At 47.1% G+C, this 25,220-nt stretch overlaps 2 protein-coding genes across 6 annotated transcripts in view; one reads left to right on the forward strand and one right to left on the reverse strand.

Annotated features, from left to right (window-relative positions):
* Window positions 1–25,220, reverse strand: part of TMEM31 (transmembrane protein 31) — a 103,814-nt gene that overhangs the window by 61,694 nt on the left and 16,900 nt on the right. Inside the window, exons 3-5 of one of the 3 annotated variants that reach the window (XM_037820983.1) lie at window positions 19,291–19,450; window positions 16,905–16,962; window positions 15,906–16,030 (exon numbers count right to left, since the gene is read on the reverse strand). In XM_037820983.1, coding sequence (XP_037676911.1) covers window positions 15,906–16,030; window positions 16,905–16,962; window positions 19,291–19,450 — 343 coding nt within the window. Of the gene's footprint in view, window positions 1–15,899; window positions 16,031–16,904; window positions 16,963–19,290; window positions 19,456–25,220 lie in introns of those variants that run through there. The other 2 variants (XR_005214473.1, XR_005214474.1) reach the window with 2 other exon arrangements.
* Window positions 2,315–24,280, forward strand: LOC119522567 (glycine receptor subunit alpha-4). 3 transcript variants are annotated; one of them, XM_037820978.1, is made up of 9 exons: window positions 2,315–2,548; window positions 5,649–5,782; window positions 6,073–6,140; window positions 6,795–7,018; window positions 7,157–7,239; window positions 8,660–8,800; window positions 11,635–11,849; window positions 15,246–15,395; window positions 22,449–24,280. In XM_037820978.1, exons 1-9 carry the CDS (start codon window positions 2,478–2,480, stop codon window positions 22,737–22,739), a joined length of 1,377 nt encoding a protein of 458 aa, XP_037676906.1. In that variant the 5' UTR covers window positions 2,315–2,477; the 3' UTR covers window positions 22,740–24,280. The 3 variants fall into 3 exon arrangements, with proteins under 3 accessions (XP_037676906.1, XP_037676907.1, XP_037676908.1); XM_037820979.1 differs by lacking the exon at window positions 8,660–8,800; XM_037820980.1 differs by lacking the exons at window positions 2,315–2,548; window positions 6,073–6,140 and having other exon boundaries at window positions 5,652–5,782.

Below are 25,220 nucleotides of genomic sequence, written 5' to 3' on the forward strand. Positions count from 1 at the left end.
GGAGGGTCTCCCAATCCAGACCTGGGGGGGGGGGTGGCATTTCAAGAAGTTGCCCTTGAGAAAGTGACAACAAAGCTTAGTCCAGAAGGATGAGGAAGAATGCAAGGAAGAGGGCTTTGGGTATAGGGAACAACATGTGAAAATGTTGGGTAGCTGGAGAGATAGAACTGGTAGCTCTAGATGCATCAGTGGGAGGGGCAGAGTGACCAGATCATGCAGGGCCTTGGACTTCAGCCTAAGAGCAGAGGGGATCTGTTGAGCCAGGGGAAGTATGTCAGAGGGAGTAGGTTAAACAGAGTAGACAAGTGCCCTCTCACCCATCCTCTAGGTCCCCAGACTGGAGCTCTGCTCTGCAGGGTTGGGGGGTGGGCGGTTCTATAAGGCTCCCTTTGTGCTTGGTTCCTGCCAGTGGAGTGGGGATTGTGACTCTTAAGGGAAATGAAGAGGGAGTGGACAGGTGAGACAGCTGCTAAAGGTTCTTCAGGGGTTGAGACTTGTAATGTTCCATGTTCCAATTCCAAGAGCCCCACTCCCCCATCAACAGTTTAGTATGTATTCTTTGGAAATTTTCTTCTTTCCCTTTCATTTGTGGTTTGAAAATTCCACTTTTTAAATAACAATATGGCCAAAAGGGAGATGCAGCACAAGTTCCACCCACCAAGACCTCGTTAATCATTAATTAACCCCTCTAAGTAGCCAATGGGCACTGCAGAAAAGTTTCCAATCCCCATAAACCCCTTTCTGGGAAGGTAGGGAAGGACACAGCTCTGGGATTGACCCATGTAAAGTGAGGCAAATTTCTCCCCCTAGTACACTCAGAACTCAACACAGCTGGTCTGAGAGTTCCCATGGAAGAGGAAACAAAAAACCCTTGGCTTCTCACTGCTGTCATTTAGGAGGAGAGGGTGAGAGTGAGGGTGGAGGAGAGGTTGAGAGAGAAAACAGGAATGGAGAGAAAATGAGGGGGAGGAGGAGGAAACAGACTGGGAAGGTGACACAGAGAAGATACAGGGAGGGACAGATTAACAGACAAGGGGAAGGAGATTGAGATGGAGAGGGGATAGATGAAGGAGTGTTTCAAGAGAGGGAAGAAGAGTGGAAAAAAGAGAAGAGAGGTAGAGAGGGAGGGAGAGACCCTCAGGAAAGTCCCAGAGTTGTTTAGATGAGACATGGGAAAGTTTGGGGAGGGGTTGGGCAGGGGAGAAACAGAACTGCTGAAGCACCTGGATCCTGTAAGCAACTGGGCAGAAAGCAAGGGAGGAGGCCAGCCCACCCTCCTTGCCTCCTTCCGCCATCCAGACTGAGGGTCGCTGGGGTTCTCCATGGGAAAGCAGTTTGTCTAGGGCTCTCCCTGAGGCTAGGTCACTGCTCTTTGCCATGCTCTGAGGCCTGCAAAGTATGCTGGGTCCCAGCCTCACCCTGCCCCTCTCAGGGGAAGCTATCTCTTTCCACAAGCCAGGCTGGGGAAGGGGTTTTGTGAACGGAGGGAGGGCGATTTTGAGAGCAACAGAGAGCAGGCCAAGCTCCCCAGAGAGAATCTGAAGCCGGGAGCTGCAGGCAGGCAGGGAAACGAATGCACAGCTACAAGGATGAAGGAGATGGAAGCAGGCAGACTGATGGACAGACTGACAGGCAAGCAGACCACACATGACTTGACGAGGCCTCCAAAGTTCCTGTACCACCACCATGCCTCCATGCTGGGGGCTGGGGAAAAGCCTCCTCCTCACCTTCTCCCAGACCTGAGGCTGTCAGCTTAAGAATACCCAGTGGCTCTCTGCCTAAACCCTCAGAGGTCTTTTCCCCCCTTGCAAAAATCATTAGGACACTCCTCTTTGGCCCCAGCTTGGCTCCAGGCTAAAAGAAAAGCTGCTGGGGAGGAGAGAGCTGGGCAGCCTGCACGCAGTCCTCCCACCTGAGAGTTAGAATCTGGACAGAACACCTCCGGCCCTCCCCAAGCAGCAGCCCTCCCCAAGCATCAGCGGCAGCCCAAGCTCCTCCCCACACAGATCGGAACCCCACGCCAGCAGCTGGAGACTGTGCCTTTAAATTGCTGCTTTCGGAGGGTTCATCTGGGGGGAGGTGGGAGGGAGGGAAATATCTTTCTACCGGGCTCCCTCTTCCCTCCCCTCCAAGACTCTCCAGGGTTTAGAGAGTGATTGCTGCCCAAAGAGAATCTCTTTGAGATCCCCCGGCGGCTGAGGCCCTCCGAAGCCTGAGGTGAGCCCAGGCAGGAGCCAGTAGAGGTATCCATGTCAGGATCATTTCCAGGGGAATAGTTCTGGCCCCGGACTGGTAAAGACAGGGCAGAGAAGAAGAGAGCAGAAGAGGAGAAAGAGCGCGCAACTCCTAGCCCAGCCCCTTGGGGCTCCGTGCTAGCAGCCCAAGTTGGAGGAAGGCTCTGCACTTTTGGCGTTCTGGGGCGATATCCCCCCTCACCTTGCAGCCAGGCTGAGAAAGGGCTCCAGGGTACCCGCGGAATGACAACTCTTGCTCTTGCAACCCTCTCCTTCCTTCTCCTTTGGACCCTGCCAGGGCAGGTCCTCCTCAGGTGAGCTGAGTGCATGCGAACACTAGTCTCCTGGCAGGGGACAGCTGGGGCATATGGCACAGTTACCCCCAAGCTTCCCAAAAGCCCACAGCCTGGAGGGCTCCTGGGAAGGACACTTCTTCCCCATTAAGGACCCGGGGGCTTTTCATTAGGCATGTCAAGGCCCAGTGCTGGTGGGAAGGCTTCTGCATGGGTGGGAGCTCCCTGAGCTTGGGTAGGGGCTAGGTAGCTGAGCTCAGGAAGTGGGCCAACTGTCCTGCCCCCCAATCCTGCCTCCCTACCAGCTTAGTCACACTCTGCTCACCTTCCAAAAAATGACAGCAACATCTGCCAGCTGCCTGCCTGAGAGACTTCAAGTAGCAGGGGTTTGCCCAAAGAGCACATCAAGATGGAGCTGGACTGGCTAAGCCTTGGCCCTCTGGAGTCATCCTGCCCATGTGCACCTGGCTGCTAGCTGTCCCTGGAGGAGCACTAAGTAGCAATCATTTCCTGGGCTTGGAGGCAAAATATGTTTTGGGTCCGCTTTCTCATTAGACCAGGAGACAATCTAGGTTGGCAGGGTGAGCTGAGCAGGAAAGATGGCTGCAGCCTGGGCGAGGAGGGCCTCCTGAAGTGTGGGGTGGGATGGGTACCACTGCAACATCCTCTTCCTCTTACGAATTCAAGGAGGATCCCAGGGCTGCTTGCCTCTGCAGAGCCTCCTGCCCCACTGCTCCTAGACACACTGGCTGGCAAGTAGGCAGGGACGCAGTGTGCGGCAATAAACTTCTTAAGAGTGAAAAGCAGCTCAGAGTGGAATGGCAGTTCAGCTGGAGTTGATTGGAGGATACAGGCGGAAGGGGGACACCCAGATGGGGCTTGGTAGCCCTCCTGGAGGGGAGGCTGCAGCATTCCAGCTTGGACTTGGAGACCAGACAATGATCAGAGGGCAAGAATGGCCCTTACAGTCTTGAGTCCAAGTCCTTTATGGTACATATGGAAACTGAGGCTGACAGAGGTGCCAGTGACCTCTCCAAGGTCACTCAGGTACCCACAGTGGCAGAATCTGAGTACTCCCCCCCCCCCCCCCCATCCCGCCCAGGGCCTTGCCTGTGCAAGATTTTCAGCTCTGGAACATCCCAAGCCCTGCCAGTGTTCGGAACTTTCCAGGAATGAAAGGAAGGAAGGAGAGGCCACACACAGTGACTTTGTTGTCAAGTCCTCAGACAAGTCAGCCCCAGAAGAAAGGGGCTGTAGCTGGGGTTGGGGCCTAGGACAGCTGAACCCAGAGCCTGTCCCAGGGTCCTGAGGCTGGCAGAAGAGGTGACCTAAGTGTGGGGATGAGGTCGGTGGAGAGGGTCCAGCTGTTCCATGTGCAGGGCCATGTGGCCTCCCAGAGGGCAGATGGCAGGTGGTCAGCAGCAGCAGCAGCAACAAAAGCACCTGGCCGGTGTGGACATCCTGCAGTGAAGTCACGAACTTCTGCTTGCCCCAGCACCACTACCAGTCTCCTTGGATTTTCAGAGGCTGCTTAAGCCACTGGCTCTGGCAGCCTGGGCCTGCTCTCCCGCTTGGGGGCAGGGTGTCCTCTGTTCCCAGGGTAAGGGCTTCCTCCTGCTCAGATGATTCAAGGAAGCAGGACTCTAGGAGGGCAGGGAGGGGCTGCCACTGACCTTCCTCCACTCTGGTTCCTTGTCAGCACACCCTGGGCTGCTGGCATCATGGTATTGGGGTAAACAGACTTAGTTTCAAAGTCTAATAGCCCTGGGTTTGAATCTTAGCCTTGCCACTTACTGCTATATGATCCTGAACAAGTCCCCCTCATGTCACTGATCCTCAGCTTCTTCATATATACGCAATGGGGATAATAATAATGCTTACCTGAGAGGACCGATGTGAGAGCTAAACAAAATAAGGTGCATAAAGCATTCAGCATGGTGCCTAAGATATATTTTTTGTATTATCACTGGTTGATGCATGGATTTACTGGAAAAGAGGGGCCTGCTGGCTCAGAGTTAACTAGGACCCAGGACAGCAGTCACCCTGCCTCCTAGCTCCAGGAAGCAGCAGCGGTGGTGGTAGTGGTGGAGCTGGCTGCGGTGCCTGCCACAGTGACAATGGCAGGATGGAGGAAGCACATGGCCCAGCCAGGAGTCCAGCCTGAGCTCTTTCCCGAGCCCTGCCCCCTGCTCCCAAGGCTTTGCTGAGCTCCTGGTCCCAAGTCTATCCATTGCCTGGTAAGCAGATAAGCAGGCATGTGGAAGGGGCTTCGCTGCTCTGAGAAGGATCACGCTTGTCAGGGAAGAAGGGGGCTGGCTTCTGGGATAGGCCAAAGCACACTAGCCACTTCCTCAAAACCGAGTTGTTAGGGGGAAAAATGGTGGGAGTTGACCTTCTCAGCATGATCACCCTGCTAGGAGGCTTTCCCATGCTTCCCCACCTATTTCGTTGTCAAAACACGTTCACCTGCCCGCAGCTGCCACAGCCCTGAACTGAGGTCCAGTTCAAAACCTGGCTTCCTGCTGGAACAAATGCCAGAAGCCAAGCCTGCCGCCCCAGAAGCTGGGCCTAGATCCTGGACATCCCAGCATGATGCCCAAGCAACTGAAACCAACTCTCAGGGATGTAGGTTGTCCTTCAACCCTTCCCATCCTTGGCTAGGTCAGATGCACAAAATGTTGCCACAAATTTCCAGTGAGACATCAGTCTTCTTTGAGTGCTTTCAAAGCACCTTCAAAAGAGAACACTAGATGAGGCATGAGCCCTGGGTTTGAGTCCTGACCCCATCACTCACTAGCTTCAAGACTTTGGACAAGATGTGCCTCCTCTTGAGGTCTCAGTTTTCTCATCTATAAATGAAGATACCTGTCCTCATCCCCATCACACTGAGAACTGTGAGGGTAAAAAGACCTAATATATGTGAAAACACTTTCCTAGGTCTAACTGGTGAGCGACAGCATTGGCTTATGACCATTTTCGTTCTCCTAATTTTGCAAATGGGCACCCAGAGACGCATCCTCTCTTATCCTCCTGTCTGATGGGGAGATGGTGGGGTTGGAGGTTGAGGGGGCCTACGATGCAGAATGCAACTGGACTCAGATTCTTTACCTCTCCTGTCCAGGGTGGCCTTGGCAAAAGAGGAAGTCAAATCTGGGACCAAGGGGGTTCCCCAGCCCATGTCCCCATCTGATTTCCTGGACAAGCTTATGGGGCGAACATCTGGTTATGATTCCAGGATTCGGCCCAATTTTAAAGGTAAGGAAAATTCATCCTAGAAAAAGACCATCCTCCCCTCTCCTTTTAGAGGCACAATATCCAGCCAGCCCCTATTCCTTGATTCCTTGCCCCAAGGAAAGGAGGCTGGAGGTACAGGGCTAGCTCTTACAGCTCAGAAGGACCCTCCCCTCCCCTTTGCTGATGGGCCCACGTAGCTGGCACTGCCTCTGCCAGCAGTGCCCTGCCCTGAAGCTCTGGGCGGGAGTCCTGAAACCTGCTCCCAGGCTCCTGGAATGCCCTGCCAATGGGCTGTGCTTTGCTGCCCTTAGGCCCACCCGTGAACGTGACCTGCAACATCTTCATCAACAGTTTTGGCTCCGTCACCGAGACCACCATGGTAAGGGGTCTTCCTGTCCCCTGCTTCCATTCTAGTGTGAATGGGTGAAGCCCACCACCACCAGATAGCAAACATTTCCTCCCTCTGCTTTTCTTTCCCTGTTTTGTGGTCATGGCTAAAGCCATTGGATGTCTGAAGTTGGTCACTGGGAGGACATCTTTCCTCAGCCCCAGGTTTCCATGGCTAAAGACAGAGAAGCCTAAGGTGCCAATGGTGACTCGTGTGAGGTAGCTTGGCAAGGAGCACAGGCTTTGGAACCAGACAAACCTGGGTTCAATCCTTACTCTACTATATAATAGCTGCGTGACCTTAGGCAGGTTACCTAAGTCTCTCTTTGTCTCAGTTTTCTCATCTGTAAAATGGAGATCTTTGTAAAGCCGTCCTCACAGGGTTGGTATGAGTTAAATGAGATGAGGCATATGTACAAAGCACTTGGCAGATGGCCTGGCACATAGCAAGTGCTCAGTAAATCGCTTTTCCCTTCCTATCACTGCTATGGCAGCCTACGGCAGGCCCCTTCTCCAGGGGAAAATGCCCACTGCCTCTGAGACACACTCCCAACATTTTCTCCTCATGGCCCTCCTGCCTGTTTTGGCTTGTTGGGCCCCTGGGAATAGCAATGCCTCTGATGGGCCCATCTCTGCACCCTCCCAGGACTACCGGGTAAATGTCTTCTTGAGGCAGCAGTGGAATGACCCACGCCTGACCTACCGAGAATATCCTGACGACTCGCTGGACCTTGATCCCTCCATGCTGGACTCCATCTGGAAGCCAGACCTGTTCTTTGCCAATGAGAAAGGGGCCAACTTCCATGAGGTGACCACAGACAACAAGTTACTGCGCATCTTCAAGAATGGGAATGTGCTCTACAGCATCAGGTGCACCTGGTGGTCGGCCAGGAGACTTTGGGGCAAGGGGAAGAGGCCAGCTAGAGGCTGAGGGGTGGGAGGAGGGTCCCCTGTGCTGTGCTGGGCCCCAGCGAGCTGATGTCACTTCTCTCTTTCTGTCCCCATAAGGCTGACTCTCCTTTTGTCCTGCCTGATGGATCTCAAGAACTTTCCCATGGACATCCAGACCTGCACAATGCAGCTGGAGAGCTGTAAGTGCCTCTAGAGAGTCACAGGGCTAGGCCCAGAACACCAGCTCGTTATTCCCATCCCATAATATTCCAGACAAGAAAATGGGAACCCAGAGTAGGGAGGCACTTACTCAGGGAGACACAGCTAGTTCCTGGCACAGATGAGCCAAGGAGTTAGGGCTCCTTAATGCCCAGCCAAGTGTAATTTTCCTTCTCCACACTATTTGCTGGTCAGGTTCAGAGAGTGGGAAGGCACCAATTTTTCATAAAAATGTTCTTGCACTGGCTGTGGGGGGCAATTTGAGGGACATCTCCCCTGTTCCACGATATGTCCCCTCTCACAGTGCCTGAAGTAATTCTACCTTTACTCCCTGGGAGTTAAGACATTGAAGATGCTATAGAAATGTCAGTGTTGGCAGGGAGGGGGATCTCTTTGAACCCTGAATACCCATGAACATAGATAACCTTTGTAGAGAGTTGGGAGAGGGCAGTTGTAGGCAAAGGACAGTGTCAATGGTAGAGAGGTCAGCCAAGGACTACTCTATGGCTGGGGTGCCAGCCTGAAGGGGATATCTAAAGTACAGAGGGGCCAGGGGATGACCGTCACCTATTTTCATTCTCTCTCCATCTCTTGGGTGAAGTGTGACTGTGAGATCAGGAGAGAGATACTTGGTCCTCAGAGAAGACTTGTAAGGCTGTTTCCAGCATACAATAACAATGATAAATAGGATGTGTCCTTTGTGATCAACTCTTTAGAGTTCATAAACTGCTTTCATATCCAGGTTCTCATTACCCCCTCACAACAACTCTGAAAGGTGGGTAGAACAGCTATTATTATCCCCATTTTACAGATGAGGAAGTGACTTGCTTAAAGTCACACTGCTATTCTAGGTCAAGGCCCTTCAATGGACATCTGGGAGCCTTGTGTTTCTTCTCACATTTCTACCTGACATGTGTGAATACGGTCATATATGTGGCGTGAGCCTTCATGACTGCTAGCTATCTGTGAACAACTTGGCATGTTCAGATGCAAGCTCTCAATTTGCCCAAATTCTGGGCCCTGGCTAGTTTATGGTGTGCACATTGTCCCATGCATGACTGGAAGGATATAAATAGCTCTCCTCTCCTCAGGGTGAGGCTGGCTCATCTCGACATGTGGTCTGTACACACGAATACTCCTCTGAGTTTGAGATATGGCAGGAGGTTCCCAGCTGGGTTCCTTGACATCTTTCCAACTCTTTTGACCTGCTTTCTAGGTCCACCAGAGTAATTTCTCCTTTAGTCTTTCTCAAGCTTGAGAACTGGGTAGGAGAGAGTCTGGTATCTTCCTGATTTACACACCGAGAGACAGGCCCTTGAGACAATTGGTCAAGTATACTCTCTGGAAAAGTCTCTACCCCAAACCCCTACTCTAAAGCCCTCTGCCATCTGTCACTTTCAGTTGGCTACACCATGAATGATCTCGTATTTGAGTGGCTGGAAGATGCTCCTGCTGTCCAAGTGGCTGAGGGGCTGACTCTGCCCCAGTTTATCTTGCGGGATGAGAAGGATCTAGGCTACTGTACCAAGCACTACAACACAGGTAAAAACCTAGGATCTTCACTGGCTGTGAGCCACAGGAGGGCTCCCACTGATGCATGGGAAGGGGTAAGGAAGCCAGTTTCTAATTAGGGTTCAACCTGTGCCACATATGGTACAAAATGCTTCATGCATCTTATCTCATTTCGTACACACAGCAACCCTGTAAAGTAGGGATTATCAGCCCCATTCTTCAAAAGAGGAAACTGAGGTTCCAAGAGGTTAAATCATTTGTCCAAGGGACACAGCTAGTAAATAGGAGATTTAGAATTCAAATCCAAGTCTTTCTAAATCCAAAGCCCATGTTCTTGCCCTATCAAAGGTTACAGAGCAAAAAGGCCTGTGCCAGTGAGTAGCAGGGAGCGTCCCACATTTCCTGGGGTCAGCTTCATGTGGAAGCTGGGGACTCTGCATCTGGGAGCAGCCAGCCAATGGCTGAACATTGGTGGGCTTACCATCCACACCCCGTACCGCCACCACAACTGCCCAGTTCTCGTGAACTGGCTTGTTTTCCCAGGTGGGTAACGTGGGTCAGCAAGTAGAGAGGGGCTGCTTTTCCGATGTGAGCATCTGCACCCTGGAGCTTCCCTAAGAGCTGCTGATTTCTCGTTTTGTTTGGCGAGTTGGCTAGTAGGAGCTATGACCCTGAGAGGGGGCAACAGCCTGAAGAAGGGAGATCCTGGGTTCCTTCTACAGTACTCTAATATACTTTGGGTGCTGCCCTCTGAATATATGTGTGCGTGTAAGTGGAGTGTGAGGAGTGGGGAGAGGAATGGGACATCGAATTTAGAAAAAGCAATTAGAAAAAGCAGGTAGGAGTGGAAATTGGTATAAACTTTTTGGGAAAAAATCTGACAGTCTGCATATAGGTCAGTGGTTTTCAAACTTTGGTGTGCATTATATTCCCCTGAGGAGCCTATTAAAATGTTGATTCCTAGACTCTACTTTGCAGAGACTCTGATTACCTATGCTTGGAGTGATGCCCAGGGATCTGCATTTTAACAAGCATCCAGAGGTTTCTGATGCAAGTGGTCTGGGGAGCATATTTTGAGAAACTTTAGCCTAGAGATTAAAATTTTCTCCTTCCTATTGATCCAAGAATCCCACTCCTTGGAATTTATTATAAGAAAATATTGCAAAATATCAAATTGACTTTAGACCCCCCAGATGGTTCCTGGGGCACTGTTTATACTAGCAAAAACTTGGAACTCTTCTAAATATTGACCAATAGGGGCAGAGATTAGGTAAATAACAGTGCATCTGCTTGATGGAATGTTTTATGTAGACATTAAAAGGTATGCTTGCAAGGGTTTATATTATTATGGGAAAGTGCAAGTTAAAAGGGGGCAGATTCAAAATTGTATACACAGAATGATTATATTGCAGTAAACAAACCAAAAACATGCCTGGAAGGAAATAGCACTAAATGTTTCTAAAATCATGGGATACGGTGGGAAAGAGTGAGAGCTTTGAAGTCAGATAGAACTGAGTTTGAATCCCGCTCCACTATTTACTATTCGGGTGCGGTTGGGCAATACAACTTAATCTCAGTATCTCTATCTATCTCAAAGAGTTGTTGTGGGATTAAATGAGATAAAGTATATACAGTGAGGGCACTTAGTAGGGCACTGATAAAAGTGAGTTAAGAATATTATTCTTTTTCTACTTCTCAATTTTTTTCTGTACTAAACAAGGGTTAATTATGTAATTAAAAACAAAACCGCTATTTAAAAAAAAAAGAAAAGGAAGGGAGGAGGAAAGGAGGGAGGAAAGGAGGGAAGGAGGAAGGGAAGAAACCCGGGGTGGGGTAAAGTGGGATGGACTCAGAGAACAGGAGGAGATCAAGGTGTCACACAGCATGTCAAAGCCCTAATCAGTTAGGGGTGGAATCACTGGCCTTAAGGAATCAGGTAGGTCTGATAACAGCAAGCCTAGACCAGAATAAAATAACAATATACATATCCTCCCCTTCTTGTTTTGGTTAGCCTCTAAGCCTCCGCTTCTGGGAGACGCTCGGTGCTCTGCACAAGTGTTTTCTTAGCTTTGGGGCAGAGGGAAGCTGGGGAAAGTGAAAATGGCTGGCAGGGGAGGTAGTACATGTGCCTGGGGCCAATGCACTTTTTGTTGAGAATGCAGCTGCCTGATGCTTTATGAAAACCCGCTGCCCATGGGCCAGAGCTGGTCTCTGTTGGGCACTGTTTCCAGATGTTTGCTATCTGGCTGTTCTCACTTGTTCAAGACACAGGCAGCGTTTATCCCAGTGAACTGTTGTTTCTAGACAGATTCTGGGGTGCCAACAAGTGCAAGCAAGGCTGCTGAGATCTGCGTGGAGTCTAAGCTAATTGCTTTGTTAATAATGATAACAATAGTAACAGCACCTCAAATACATTATCTCGCTTAATTCTTACAGTAGCCCTGTGGTGGAGGTGAAATTATTATCACTGTGTTTTACAGGCAAGGAAACAGAAGCTCAGAAAGCTTGGGTGTTTTGTCCGAGGTCACACGGTTAGTAAGCAGAAGGTCCAGGGTTCAAATCCAGGCAGCCTGGCTCTGGAGCCCTCCTGCTCTTAATTCTCTTGCTGTACTGTCACTTGGAAAGCCTTCTGCTGGAAACTAAAGTGCTGGGACCAAGAGGCCAAGTCCTTGATGGCTGCTCTGAGAGCTTCCTCACTGCATACATCTGGCACTACCTGGGGCCATTTTGGAAGGCCCATTTCTTGGCTCAGCTGAGGTGCCCAGAGCCTGGCCAAAAGAGACAGGGCTGCCCTGGTCCTGTCCCCTCAGGCTCAGCTGCAGGCTGGGGACCTGGGGTCTAATACCTTATCTCTTTCCTTGTAGGGAAATTCACCTGCATCGAGGTGAAGTTTCACCTGGAACGGCAGATGGGTTACTATCTGATCCAGATGTACGTCCCCAGCCTACTCATCGTCATCTTGTCCTGGGTCTCCTTCTGGATCAACATGGATGCTGCCCCTGCCCGTGTGGGCCTCGGCATCACTACTGTCCTCACCATGACGACCCAGAGCTCTGGCTCCCGGGCCTCTTTGCCTAAGGTGAAGAGACACACAAGGAACTTACTTGCTGTAGAGCTCCCCATTTCCCATTCATCCCATGCTCCCTTCTGCTTACTCTTTACCTTGGATTTAAGGTTGAGAAGAGCCTTTGGGCAAGAGCAGGTGTCCTGCATTCTCTTTTCCTCCACAATATATTGCTAATAACACTGCTAACACTGTGGAGGCTGGGGTTGGGGATGCTGACTGGCTAGGGAATGAGTAGAGACAGTGCCTGACTTACTCTTGACCTTCTTCAGGAAATCATAGGATGGCCTCTTACTATGTCAAAAATGAGTTACCATTCCAAAGAACTCTAGAGACCATGCCCATGCTTCTCAAATGAGAAAATTTTGAGGTAGCAAATAGCAATTAAAGTCAGAGGACACTGATCAGCTGGGGCCTGGTGATGTTTTGATTACTCAGAGAAATGTGTGCTGATGAGACAGGGCACAGGATCTCCCTGCCTCATGTCTTCAGGAATTTAGAAGTCACCTCAAGGTACTTACAGCCAGCAAGGCTCTGAGCATATCAGGGAGCTAGGCCATTCAGTCATTCAATAAATATTTACTGAGCATGTGCTATGTACCAGGTACTGTACTAGACCATGGGAAGCAAAAGCAACACAGTTCCTTGTGGACCTCACAGTGAACAATTCCTCTTGCTCTGGTTACTGGGAACCAGGCAGTGAGATCTCCTAACTCCCAGAGTTGTTCCAAACAAAGACTTTTACTAAGGACTTAAATAGGATAATCTGGGACACCCATGGTGAATTTATGCATTTGCTAAATGGGGGTAGTGGTTAAGAGTACAGAGTAGGAGATTAGAGCAAGACAAATTTCAGTTTAAATCTCAGCCTCATCATTTACCAATGGCGTGATCTTAAGTAAATTCCTTAATGTCTTAGTCTCTTCAACTGTACCATGTGAATAAGAATATGACCTCTTCCATAATGCTGTTGCAAGAAATAAATAAGATACTATATAAACACACAGAACAGTGCTTGGAACATAATAACTGCTCAATGAATTGTAATTCTTATTAGGTGTCAGGGTAGAAAGAAATGAATGATGGACATGGGGCTAAAGCAGCTAGTGTTGTTCCAATTATTTCTGAGTTGCAGGAAACCTTGGAGGTGATCCAAAGCCCCATAGGGGTAAGTAATGATAAAGCTCAGATTAGAATCAAGGGTCCTAGGAGAAGTCATCAGGGTTCACTTGCTGAACACGTGTTTCTTGGATGGATCGAGATATTGGCAAGGCTGAGAGGCAAGCACAGTCTAACCATCCATCCATTCATTGATTCAACAGATTTTACCATGTGCCAGGCATAGATATTTACTATGTGCAAGGAATAGAACAACGAACAAAGATGGAAACAGTCCCTGTCATCAAAGTGCTAGTGGAGGAAACAGCCAAGTTTGTGTGATGGATGTTAAAACTAAGGTGTAGGTAACCTGGGCACATACATATAGCAGGGGCAACCAACCCAGACTGGGATGATCAGGGAAGTCTTCCCAGAGGATGTAGTATCTAAAGTGAAAGCTGAAGGATAAGTAAAACTTATCCAGGTGAAGCAGAGAGAAGAGAGTGGGGAGTTTGGCTCCTTGGGGAAATACTGAAACAGTTCATCATGTTAGGGTCATAGATTGCAAGGGGAGAGATGGGGCTGAAGAGAATTGTAAGCAGGGAAGGGATATGATCAGATTTGCATTTTGAAAACAAAACTCCGGCTGCTGTTTGGAGAACAGATTGGAGGGAACAGGAGTAGAATGCAGGGAGACCATTTATGAGACTGTTGCATTCCTTCAGATGAGCTAGGATAGTGAGTGGATGGATTGCAGAGATATTTAAGATATATTATTGTCACACTTACCATTAACAAGAATTTCTTCCTGGTTCTTAAGATACGTATCCATTCCCTGTGATGGTCCAAAGCCCTTCAGGGACCTCCCTTGTCATTAACTCATTATTGATCCTCATAATAGTGGTTACTGGACCTCCCTGGGGGCACTAGTAGGACTGGAGTGGTGAATAAAATAGGATGCTCTTCTAACAGGTGGTAGAGTGGAGACATGAAGAGATGCCTCATCAGGGCTGCCAAGAAACTCACCATCACCACCTCCTTGGAATTGCTCTAAAGGAGATAGAGCCGGGTTTCTCAACCTCGACACTGTTGCCATTGAGAACAGATAATTGATTGTTGATGGCCAGGGTGGGCATGTCCTGTGCACTGTAAGATGTTTAGCTGGCATCCCTGGCCTCTTACCTATCAGATGCCAGTAGCATCCTCCACCCAAATCATGAGGACGAAAAATGTCTCTAGACTTTGTCAAATGCCCCTGGGCTGTGAAACCCACCCATGCTGGGGAGCACAATGGGATGAGCTCAACAACTCAAAACTATGTAGGGAGTTGATCTGGTTGAGGGGATGAAAGGACCTCATAAACCTGAGTTCTGTGCCTCCTCCCTGCCTCACCTGGATGCAACCCTGTTCCAGGAGAGAGGTGTTTCAGCTTTCACAAGAGAAGGCGGAGAGAAACATACTCCCCTTTGCAGAGGCTGTATAGGCAGGTGGTGAGAAGAGAGCACAAGGACTGTGTGGGTGGATGCCAACAGTGCCTTGCAATTAGAAAAGTGCCTACAGCAGGAGGTGGGTGGTGCTACCTCAGAGCCCTGCCCTGATCTCATCTCTAGAGAGTTGAGGCCCCAGCTCCCTATTGAGCTCAATTCCTCATCAGGGACTCTCATGGAAAGCAGCAGGAAAAATCACAGGGTCAAGGGAAAAATATGGGTGGAGAAGGCAATGAAAAGAGATCCTAGCCTGTCAGTGAAACTGCAGCCTATGTAAATGGCAATACCACTAAACTGAAAGCCAGAATCCCCAAATTCTAGTGCCACCTTATCACTTGGTAATCTCATTCAAGACCTTTCCTCTCTGGGCCTTAAGTGTCCTCATGTGTCTTCCATGGGAATAATGAGCCCTGCCTAAACTCCGCAGTGACTGTGAGGATACTAGGAGATAACAGGAAAAACAAGCCCAGTGTTCATGTTCGTTGCTGTCTTATTGAAAGAAAAGAATCAGAAGAATATAAGAACAAAAAGAATAAGAAGCACAATTAGAAGCACAATTACAAGACGAATAAAAAGGACAGGAAAAGAAGTATAGAGAGGAAAGGCAGATGGAAATGGCAGGTGGGGAGTGCAAAGGAAGGAAGATGTAGCCCGACATCTTTGACATGGGCCTACGGATAATGGGACCTATCTTGGAAAGCGTCTTTAAAAACCAGAAGAAATTCAGGATAAAACTGAAGAACAGCAGGCAATTGCATATCAGTCCACTGGATAGGCCATGGAGGGACTCCAAGAAGGCTAACTGCTCTATTGGTGGATGTTTCAGGTGTCCTATGTGAAGGCAATTGACATCTGGATGGCTGTGTGCCTGCTCTTTGTGTTTGCTGCCCTGCTGGAGTATGCTGCTGTCAATTTTGTCTCCCGTCAGCATAAGGAATTCATACGACTTGGAAGAAGGCAGAGGCACCAACACATGGTGAGTACAACTGAGGAGGGGCTCACTTCCATTCTCCTTTGGACACCTTCCTCCCTACTCCTCCTCCCACAAACCAAGACCCAGCCTGGGGCTGCAAGGACTGGATAGGTCAATCAGGAACCCTGGATTCTAGTCCCAGGCTGGTCACAGATAAGCTAAGTGATTTAACCTCTTTGATTCTATTGCCTTATCTGTCCAACAGCACAATAATCCTTGTAGGGCAGTATAGTATAGTGATAAAACATGAGCACAGTGCCTGACACATAGGAAGCACTGAAATAATGTGCTTTTTTCACATTAGAACCTTATCAAGTTAGTTCATACAAGACTGCTTTGAGAATTAGTAACGGTTGTACCTACCCAGGAGAACTAGGTAATGTTTGTACCTACCTGGGAGGAAGGTACCCCAAATTGTCATACACTGTTGTGAGTCAGGCATTGGTGCCTTTCTAGGGGAGCACTGTAAAAGGGTCCCCATAACAAAGTTGGAATTGAAAAACCACTACTTGCCTCTCCGGGCTGCTGGATTTCTTCTCCTTGATCTTCACTGGGCAAATGAGAGTTGCTGGACTTGAGCTGTTCTTCTCCTTCACTCTTGTTTATTAACCCCATTTCTCCTAAGGCAGAGTGTTCACCTGGGGAAATAAAAGAGGAATCCTGTTGTCATGACAACAGAGATAGTTTACCTCCAATTGCCCAGACAATAGGTGCAGGGTAAGTTGTCATGAGAACAGAGGCACCTGAGCCACCCTCACCTGAGCCACCCTCACAGGAAGCAAGTGCCCAATTATGAGCAAAGCTGAAAGCCCTTGAAAAGCTACCTACCTGTTGCTTAATTATTAGAGCTATAGAGTTCTGGTTGTTTTGAGCTCTGGCTCCTTGTTTTCTTGCCTAATCTGGAGGCTCCAAGGCCAAAGGAGCAAGCACATAATAATCTTTGGAGGGACAGGAAATAGTGACCTGGGCCTACTGTTAAAATCTGGCTCTAGTCTGTCTGAGCCACACTAGCACTAGGACTCCTCTCTTCTCCCTAACACCCCACTCCCCAACTAGGCTGCTCCTGGGGCACCCCTACCATATCCACACCAGAAATATCTCACAAACTACCTCTGGGGTTTCATGTCCCTTGCTAAGGTCCCTTTCTGCTGAGAGCAGGGCTCCTGTCTCATCTAGCAGTTTATCCAAATTTATAAATTCTTACCTTGCTTTAGTCATTTAATTGGACCCTGGAAAGCCCGCCCTCTAGTGGACTCTGATCCACAACCTCATCTCCTTGATTAGGACTTATTCTTTGAGACATAAAACCCTCCCTTTAAACTTTCAGATCCCAAACCAGGGCTTAGGGAAAAAAAAAATCTAGACTTGGAAGAGGGGCAGGAAAAGAGAACGTACCCTTTTCTAAGTTAGCTGTCCCCACTTCCTCTTTATCAGTGTCAAAAACCAGTGCCTTCAGTTACCAAAATTTTATATTGAAAGGGTTTTTGAGCTTGATGGCTTCTTAAAGCCTACCTTGGAAAAGAAGAGCAGGCCGCCAAGCAGTCCAGAGTCCTTTTGCCAGACAAGCTGTCTGCATGGTTGTCCCAGAAACAAAAAACGGCCTCAGTTACTGAAGAGCTACCCCAGGTTGACACTAGTCCCACCTCCTTCCCTCACACCTCTCCAACCCCCAACCACCCAAAGACTATTGCCTCCTGCTTATATATATATACAATATGTTTATCCTGAGTTCATAATGGAGTCTGTCCTAACCTGTGCTTCATTATTATAAAGTTATAACAACGGCCTGGGCCCTGCTTAAGCTCCTACAGCCTGTCTGAAAGTGGGCTGAGGCTTGTTGTTGATGTAAATAAAACCTGGAAATCAAAGCCTGTGCCATTAGTCGTGTCCTTTCTTAAGTGTCCTAAAGCCACAGCCATTCCAGTGGAACTGTAACAGGAAACCTGGAGGTCACCAAGCAAGCTGGAAAAGTTGATGGAGAGTTGATCCATTTCTAGAATCTCTCTCAGTCTTACTTTTTCAGGTAGCAAAGCAGAAGTCTTTAGTCTGAGAGGAAGGGGGAGGGGAGTGGTAAATCCATAGGATTATCAGAGAACTCTCAGTCAAGAACAAGTTAGGGAGGACGACGCTGAGCGATCCTATTGGAAAAGGACGACATGAGCTATTGGGGACGACGGGGACAGGCTTCTGGCTGGGACCGCGACAACACTTCAACTGTTTACATAGATGGCAACTGCAAAAATAATGGAAGAGATGGTGCACGAGCAGGATTCGGAGTCTCCTGGGGACCTAACAATCCTCTAAATGTAAGTGAGAGGGTTTCTGGACGGCAGACAAACCAGAGAGCTGAACTGCAGGCAGCCCACAGAGCAACTGAACAAGCAAGGAGCCTCAACATGGATAAACTCACTATTAAAACTGATAGCAAGTTTGTCATCAGAGGCATGACAGAATGGATTGATAACTGGAAAGAAAATGGATGGAAAACAGCCTCCGGAAGGGATGTTGTCAACAGAGCAGATTTTGAGAGGATTGATCAAGCTTCCCAAGGAATGGATATTCAGTGGAAGTATGTTCCTTCTCATTCCGGCATCAGAGGCAATGAAGACGCTGATAGACTGGCCACAGAAGGATCTAGAAAATAAGAACTTTCCTCATAGGAGTTACTGTCCTCTTGGAGAGCTGTATCTGCTGACACCCATTTCCAAAACCATCCTGCCATGAGCATCTCTATGTGTAGAACTTGTCTTCTCACCCTTACTTGTTTCTACCTTTTTCTGTTGCTGATAGTACCAACCTCTTTGTCAAGTACAGTGTAATAAAAGCAAACTTCCTGCTCAAAAAAAAAAAAAAAAAAAAAGAACAAGTTAGAAACTCCTTTTATCCAGTGTATGGATGGATGAGTAGAAAAATGGGGACAAAAACAAAATGAAAAATAGGGTGGGATGGAGGGGATGATTTGGGGGTTCTTTTTTACTTTTATTTTTTATTATTTTTATTCTTTCTGGTGTAAGGAAAATGTTCAAAAATAGGTTGGGGTGATGAATGCACAACTATATGATGGTACTGTGAACAGTTGATTATACACCATGGATGACTGTATGGTATGTGAATATCTCTCAATAAAACGGAATTTTTAAAAAAAGAACAAAGTTAGGAGTATTCTAGTAGCCAGCCAGCCATTCATACAAATCCAGGCTTAATTCTGTTCTCTAATCTCTCTCCAACCACCCATCCTCACTGCACAGACTCCTTTCATGTTACTGTGAAAAGTTTTAAATTTTTTCCTTGGATTTCTGCTTTGTCTTTCCAGTTAGTCGAAAGCTTCCCAGGGAAGGGTCTGGCTCTCTTTTACGTAACCTCAACAGTCTCTAGCACCAAGTTCTGAGCACAGCAACCATGCAAACCAACCCACCAACTTGCCTTCGCAGGCTGATTGGCAAGAGCTCTCTTGAGCTGGGCAGAGAGAAAGCCTTGCCATTATCAATAGAATAACTTGAGAACTGGAAGAAAGTTCAAAATAGTGCCACGTTCTCTCACCAGAACCCTACTTTTCTGTCTCCATCCCCCAACATGCCCGTCCTCCACATTCTCCAACCTCTTCTCTTCTGGCCTCTTTCACATCAATACACATCATTCTTCCATTTCCATACTTCACGTCCTACACTGTACATTCCCTCCCCAGCTTGATTTTGAATTATCTTTCCTCTCTAGCCCCCCAAAGCCCCTTCCTCTCTAGCCCCCCAAAGCATCTATCTACAAAGTAGAGTTCAAGACTCTACTGTCCCTTCCCAACACACATACACACATAACCCTCCAAATTTGCCACTTTCTGTCCCATGAGAAATAGCTGTTTCCAGCCTGGGAAATATTTCCCAATAACTCCCTTTAGATTTACCTTGATTGTAGAAAAAGGGAAATAATTGGATCTATAGAATAAGAAGCAGCAGATGGATCCAACTTTCTCTTTCAGAGGTTTTTCAAGCAAGTCTATTCGTGCTTGTATTCTTTCAGCTTGAGGGCAGAAGGAAGTAGAGAACAGGTTTGGCTGAAGTACCCTAAACTGGAAAGCAAGAGAGAAAATCATTTGCCTTATCACCACCACCCCACCCATTTTCATTTTTCAATTAGTTGGACATATTTTGTTTGTCTCTGGTTTTTCATCTCTAAAATGGGTGCAGCACAACCTTCCTTGTAAGAATAGCATAAAAATGAATTAGAGAATACATGTGAGGTAAACTAAGACCTTTGGTGAATGAGGCTATAGAAATAGCTTTGAGCAGAGAATTAAGACAGCCCTACTTCCTTTCTTTGGACCCAAGGCTGCCCCACTACAACAACTCAGGGTCCAAGCTCAACCCCAATAGTGAATTGCCTCCAGCCTACACATCAACAACTCTCTCCACAAAGACTCTGATAAAATCAAGAGTTGGGCAGCAAAGCTGGTGGGCAGCTTTAGAGAGATTCTTTCCTATGCCAAAGGAGCCACTCCCTTTCTAGAGGTTGAAGGGCATCCGGCCATTGTCTGGTGTGGGGCAGGGAATAAATATTTTTTCCTGCCAAGCACTTCTGTAACTAAGACTCTCTTCTGAATAGAATCTTCAGTTTAAGATCCTGAGAGGACACTGGATTCAAAAGAAAAACAAAACATTCCCTTTCCTAAATTCTGAAGCATGTGACTCAGCAGTTCATTCTTTCAACAGATATCTAATGAGTGCCTACTAGATGCCAGGCACTGTACTAGGCACTGGGGATGCAGTCATGAACGAGATTGAGGAAGTTTCCCAAGGGTGTACTATGAGTCAACAGGCAGCAGAGAAAGAGATGGGATATGTTGTTGAATCTCTAGCCTGAGCTTACTTGCTCCTGATGCCCAATGTTATCCTAACAGCTCAGCCTCTGGTAATGTAATAATCAAGGATGACTAGGACCCCACCATACCAACATCTCATCTATAAACTTCACTTTCCAATGTGTTACCATACCTGCAGAGGTCCTATTTATAAAGACCCTATGATGTCTAACTACACAGAGTGCGTAAAATCTACTTTATCCATGTACTATATATTTCTATGTCATATCCATACAATATTCATGTACATGTTTGTATAATCTATAGCAAATGCCTCAGGTAGCTGTAGGGTGACCAACTCATCCCAGTTTGCCTTGGACTTTCCCAGTTTTAGCACTGAAAGTCCTGTGTCCCAGGAAATCCCTCAGTTGGGGCAAACCAGGATAGTTTGTCCAGGACTCTCACAGTTTTAACATTGAAATCCATGCCCGAAAATCCCCTAGGCCCAAGGCAAACCAAGATGGTAACTGGTGTCATCCTGGAAGGGGACATTTCACTTCAGGTGATTTCTTTTTTTTTTTTTTTTTTGGAGGAAGGGGATTTTTTTTAAATTTTTTTAAATTCAGTTTTATAGAGAGATATTCACATACCATACAATCATCCATGGTGTACAATCAATTGTTCACTATACCATTATATAGGTGTGCATTCATCACCACAATCCATTTTTGAACATTTTCATTACCACACACAAAAAAGAATAAGAATAAAAGTTAAAGTAAAAAAGAACACCCAAAACATCCCATCCCTCCCATCCCTCCCTATTATTCATTTACTTTTTGTCCTCATTTTTCTATTCATCTGTCCATATACTGGATAAAGGGAGGGGGAGCCACAAAGTTTTCACAATCACACAGTCACACAGCCTATGCTTTGTGATAGTTACACAATCATCTTCAAGGATAAAGGCTACTGGGTTGCAGTTCAACAGTTTCAGGTATTTCCTTCTAGCTATTCCAATACACTAAAAACTAAAAAGGGATATCTATATAACGCATAAGAATAACCTCCAGAATGTCCTCTCAACTCCATTTGAAATCTCTCAACACTGAAACTTTATTTTGTTTCATTTCTCTTCCCCTTTTTGGTCCAAAAAGGCTTTCTCAATCCCACAATGCCAGGGCCAAGCTCATCCCCGTGAGTCATGTCCCATGTTGCTGAACATGTCCCAAATAGCTGAAATCTGAACTCCTTTAAGCATCAATACTTTAAAAAATTTTAACCATCTTTGAAGGAATGATGGTTCTGGTATATACTACCCTGTCCCTCTGTCTGAATTCCATGCTGTGAACCATCATTTATGATTGTAGTATGTCTTTTAGAAGTAGAGAAAATCATGTTTGTTGGGCTGTATGTAAAATAAGAGTAAAAAGGATCTGAGTCGGGCCTGAGGGCCATTTATGTTCTAGTTACTTGAGGTTGTCAAATGACAGATGATTGAATAAATGAATGTTCTGTAGTACGCTCCATTACTTAGTGCTTATATTAAATCCACCTCTTAAATGTGTTCATCATAATGCATGTATTGTACATGAATGGAATGTGCATTGGTAATAAATGTTACCCTGCATATACTGAACCACTATATCGAAATCTGCTGACCTGCAGAGAAGCACACGTGTCTGCAATGCAGCGATCAATTTTACCCTTATTTGGATAACCCCTTAGGGTCACTTAAAGCTTTGAGAATTTTCAGCTTTGAGTTGACATAAACAATTTTAAAAAGATACTGTGTACCAGGAGAACTAATTCTCCAGATTTTGAAAGTCATTAAAGTCAAGTTCACCAAGTCTAAATGTCTCAACTGTGCTGTCTAATGGCTTCATTGTTCTGTCTATTCTGTTTATTATCAGTCAGAGATAACTTTACATTGAGATGTCTATGAGCTCCCTCTCACAGTGGGCTGGCACTTTACTGGGTTTTAGATGGCTCTAAATTATGTTATGCATTTTTAAAAGGCAGGCTTAGGGCCTATATGCAAATGGAATCATAATATATACCATACATACAATATATAGCTGCTTAGTCAATCTCTATCTCATGAGTAGTTTTGTGGCCATAATAAAGCATTCAGTGGGCCAGGGTACCCAGCCATCCCGCCTGCACCGCATCACCTATGAGATATTTGTGTGTGCTATGGTCTCTATTCCCTACGCCTTAGAGCTGTGACCGCAAATTCTGCCTTTACTTCCTTGTAATTCCAGGAGGAAGATATCATCCGAGAAAGTCGCTTCTATTTCCGTGGCTATGGCCTGGGCCACTGCCTGCAGGAAAGGGATGAAGCTCCAATGGAAGGTTCTGGCATTTATAGTCCCCACCCTCCAGCCTCTCTTCTAAGGGAGGCAGAAACCATGCGGAAACTCTACGTAGACCGAGCCAAGAGGATTGACACCATCTCACGGGCTGTCTTCCCTTTCACTTTCCTCATCTTCAACATCTTCTACTGGGTTGTCTATAAAGTGCTACGGTCAGAAGATATCCACCAGGCCCTGTGACTAGGGTGGGGACAATAGAGTCCAGCTGCTGGCTTCCTGCTTCCACCTGGGTGGGCTTTTCCCCTCCATTAGATTCCGTCAGGGGCGTGGACAGTTCCTTCCTGACTTCCCATTCAGAACTTCAACTATTGATCCCAAAGCTATGTGGGCCTATGCTGCATGGTGCCAACGGTGGCTTCACTTACAAAGATGGCTTATATACCCCAATCCATATTTTCTCCATGCTTTCCCATTTCATGAGATTAAGGTTTGGCTATGTTCCTGGGGCCAAGATGGCTTTATGCCTTTGCTGGAGCCTCTCTGTTTTCTGATACTTCAGTGGAGAATACTCAGACCGCCTCTACTAGATTCTGGCTTTTGTTATCTTAATCTACACCGCTCCTCTCCCACCTAGATCCTGGCCTTTACTGTGCCCTATGTTCCTCCTGCCACAGGCTCAATTATGCAGTCTTTCCCATCCACAAATGCTGTCCTGTGTGATCCAATCAGGTTTCCTTGACTAGGGGAAGAAGACAAGGTGACAGGTTCCCTACTTCTCAGAAGGGTGGGGACAGTCATGGGCTGCACCTGGAGTAGGGCATCACTCTACAAACCAACAAAGAGATCTTCAAGTCTCGTAGGAAGCCCAACACTATCAGAATGGAGGCAGGAACTCTGAGCCTATCCTTCCAGATCCACCTGAACTTCCTGATCTCAGAAATATTTGTTGTATTCCATAACTAACTACATGGTGACAGGGTCTGTTAGGCTGCTGGAATGTATAAAAAGAGAAAAGTTCTCTAAGGAACTTACTTGATGATGCTAGAAAAGTTCAAGAAAAGTGAGATCCCAGGTAGTAGGACCCAAGAGAAGTAGAATATGAAACTATCCTCAGAGAGCCTTTTGTTGGCTGTGCTTTCATTTGTTTTTTTGTTTGTTTGTTTTTCTCCCAAGCCTCTTTTTTTTCCCCCCAGGACTCCTCACTTCCAACCTGCACCTTCACCTCATTTTATTGAGGAAATAATGCAAGGTGCCAAGCATCAGAGTGGGCTTCAAGGTTCCTAGGGAAGACTCTCATATAGAGGACCCCTATCCTGGACAAACACTGACTTGGTCAACCTCAGGATAGTACTTGTGAGAGTTAGGGAGCCATAAGCTAGAGTATTTATTCACCCTCTCTTGCCTCCCTTCTTCTTCCACAGTGAGGAGGTATATCAGTCAGTTGAAGCTGCCAGAAACGTCAAAGTAGAGAGGATTAGTATGGTAGAGACCATTTCAAGCCTGACATAACGCTGGGACGGGGTCAGCATGGACTTGGTACACTGAGTCCTTTGAAATGATCCTACTCTGCAGAACTGAAAAAGGAGAGATTAATTTGTGGGGCTACCAACTGAAAGAAAGAGGTGATTAAATGATCTTTTAATATCTTGTCCTTTTCTCTGGACCTAGAATAAACAACTGTATGAGTCCAATCATTCCCATGCCCCCTCCCCCTCTCCCTCTCTCCTTCCTTCCCTCTCTCCCTCTCCCCTCTCCTTTCCTCCCTCCCTCTCTCCTATAACATGGTGTTCAAAATTAAAAGTCAATAAATACAATGACTAATGCCATTTCTATAATCAAATCAAGAACTCAGCTTTCTTTCCCCCTTTCTTATTGAGCTTGTCTGTTTTTCCCTGTTTACTTCTTATTGAGCTTGTCTGTTTTTCCCTGTTTACTGAGATATACTCCTCTTATCTGTCGGTTTGGGGGATGACCAGGGTAGCTGGTCCAGAAATTAACATTAATGGCAATATTCATTATCCCTCAGGTGCTAAGGAGATTCAAAACAAAAGAACTGGCTAAAGAGAGCAGATTGAATTGAGAGAGCAGAGAGCCCCTATTTTCCCATCTCTGCCCAGGTAGTACCAATCAATGAGAGTCCACAAGCAATACCCCTTTGAAAGGAGCAGAGAGTATCTCTTTGATATTCTCCATGGTGGGGCTGGGGTGTCAGGCTGCTGCAGCCCGGAGGCAGGGGAGGCGGGGGGGCTGGACTATGGAGATGAGCTTATTGCACAGAGCTCTACTTGTTATAGATCTTGTCCAGATGGGCCAACCGCACAAATCTGCCCTGTTGGAAGTCTCAAGAACAATGCCCTGGAGAAAGCTACAGCACTGAGCAATAGTGCCTGCCCAACTGGGACTCAGCTCAGGGCATCAGCTGGTGCTGGAAGGCAAAGAAGCCAAAGTACCAACCAACATAATAGTCCAAAGGAGTTCACAAAGCTACTCAGAGGCAATGCCAGGTGGAAGGTACTCCCCCCCCCTCCCCATCAAAGTCCCCAAGTGGAGAAGGAAGATACATGATGTCAGAATCAGGTGCTAATAGCTTTCATTTTCTTCACCCTTCCCACACATGTACTATGGAATGGGGTGGGAGTGCTGCATCTCACTGGGAGCATCTGACAGCTAGTAATCCATTTGATCGTGGAATTCCTGAACTTGGACCCCTCTTATCACAGT

Source organism: Choloepus didactylus, chromosome X (genome assembly GCF_015220235.1).
Source record: "Choloepus didactylus isolate mChoDid1 chromosome X, mChoDid1.pri, whole genome shotgun sequence".
Lineage (NCBI taxonomy): Eukaryota > Metazoa > Chordata > Mammalia > Pilosa > Megalonychidae > Choloepus > Choloepus didactylus.

What these genes read in the sequence shown, in the direction of transcription:
- LOC119522567 (XM_037820978.1), top strand. Translation starts at nt 2,478, where the DNA reads ATGACAACTCTTGCTCTTGCAACCCTCTCCTTCCTTCTCCTTTGGACC. An exon ending in CCCGGGCCTCTTTGCCTAAG is followed by an intron (nt 11,850 to 15,245) that starts GTGAAGAGACAC and finishes TGGATGTTTCAG; the next exon opens with GTGTCCTATGTGAAGGCAAT. An exon ending in GGCAGAGGCACCAACACATG is followed by an intron (nt 15,396 to 22,448) that starts GTGAGTACAACT and finishes TTGTAATTCCAG; the next exon opens with GAGGAAGATATCATCCGAGA.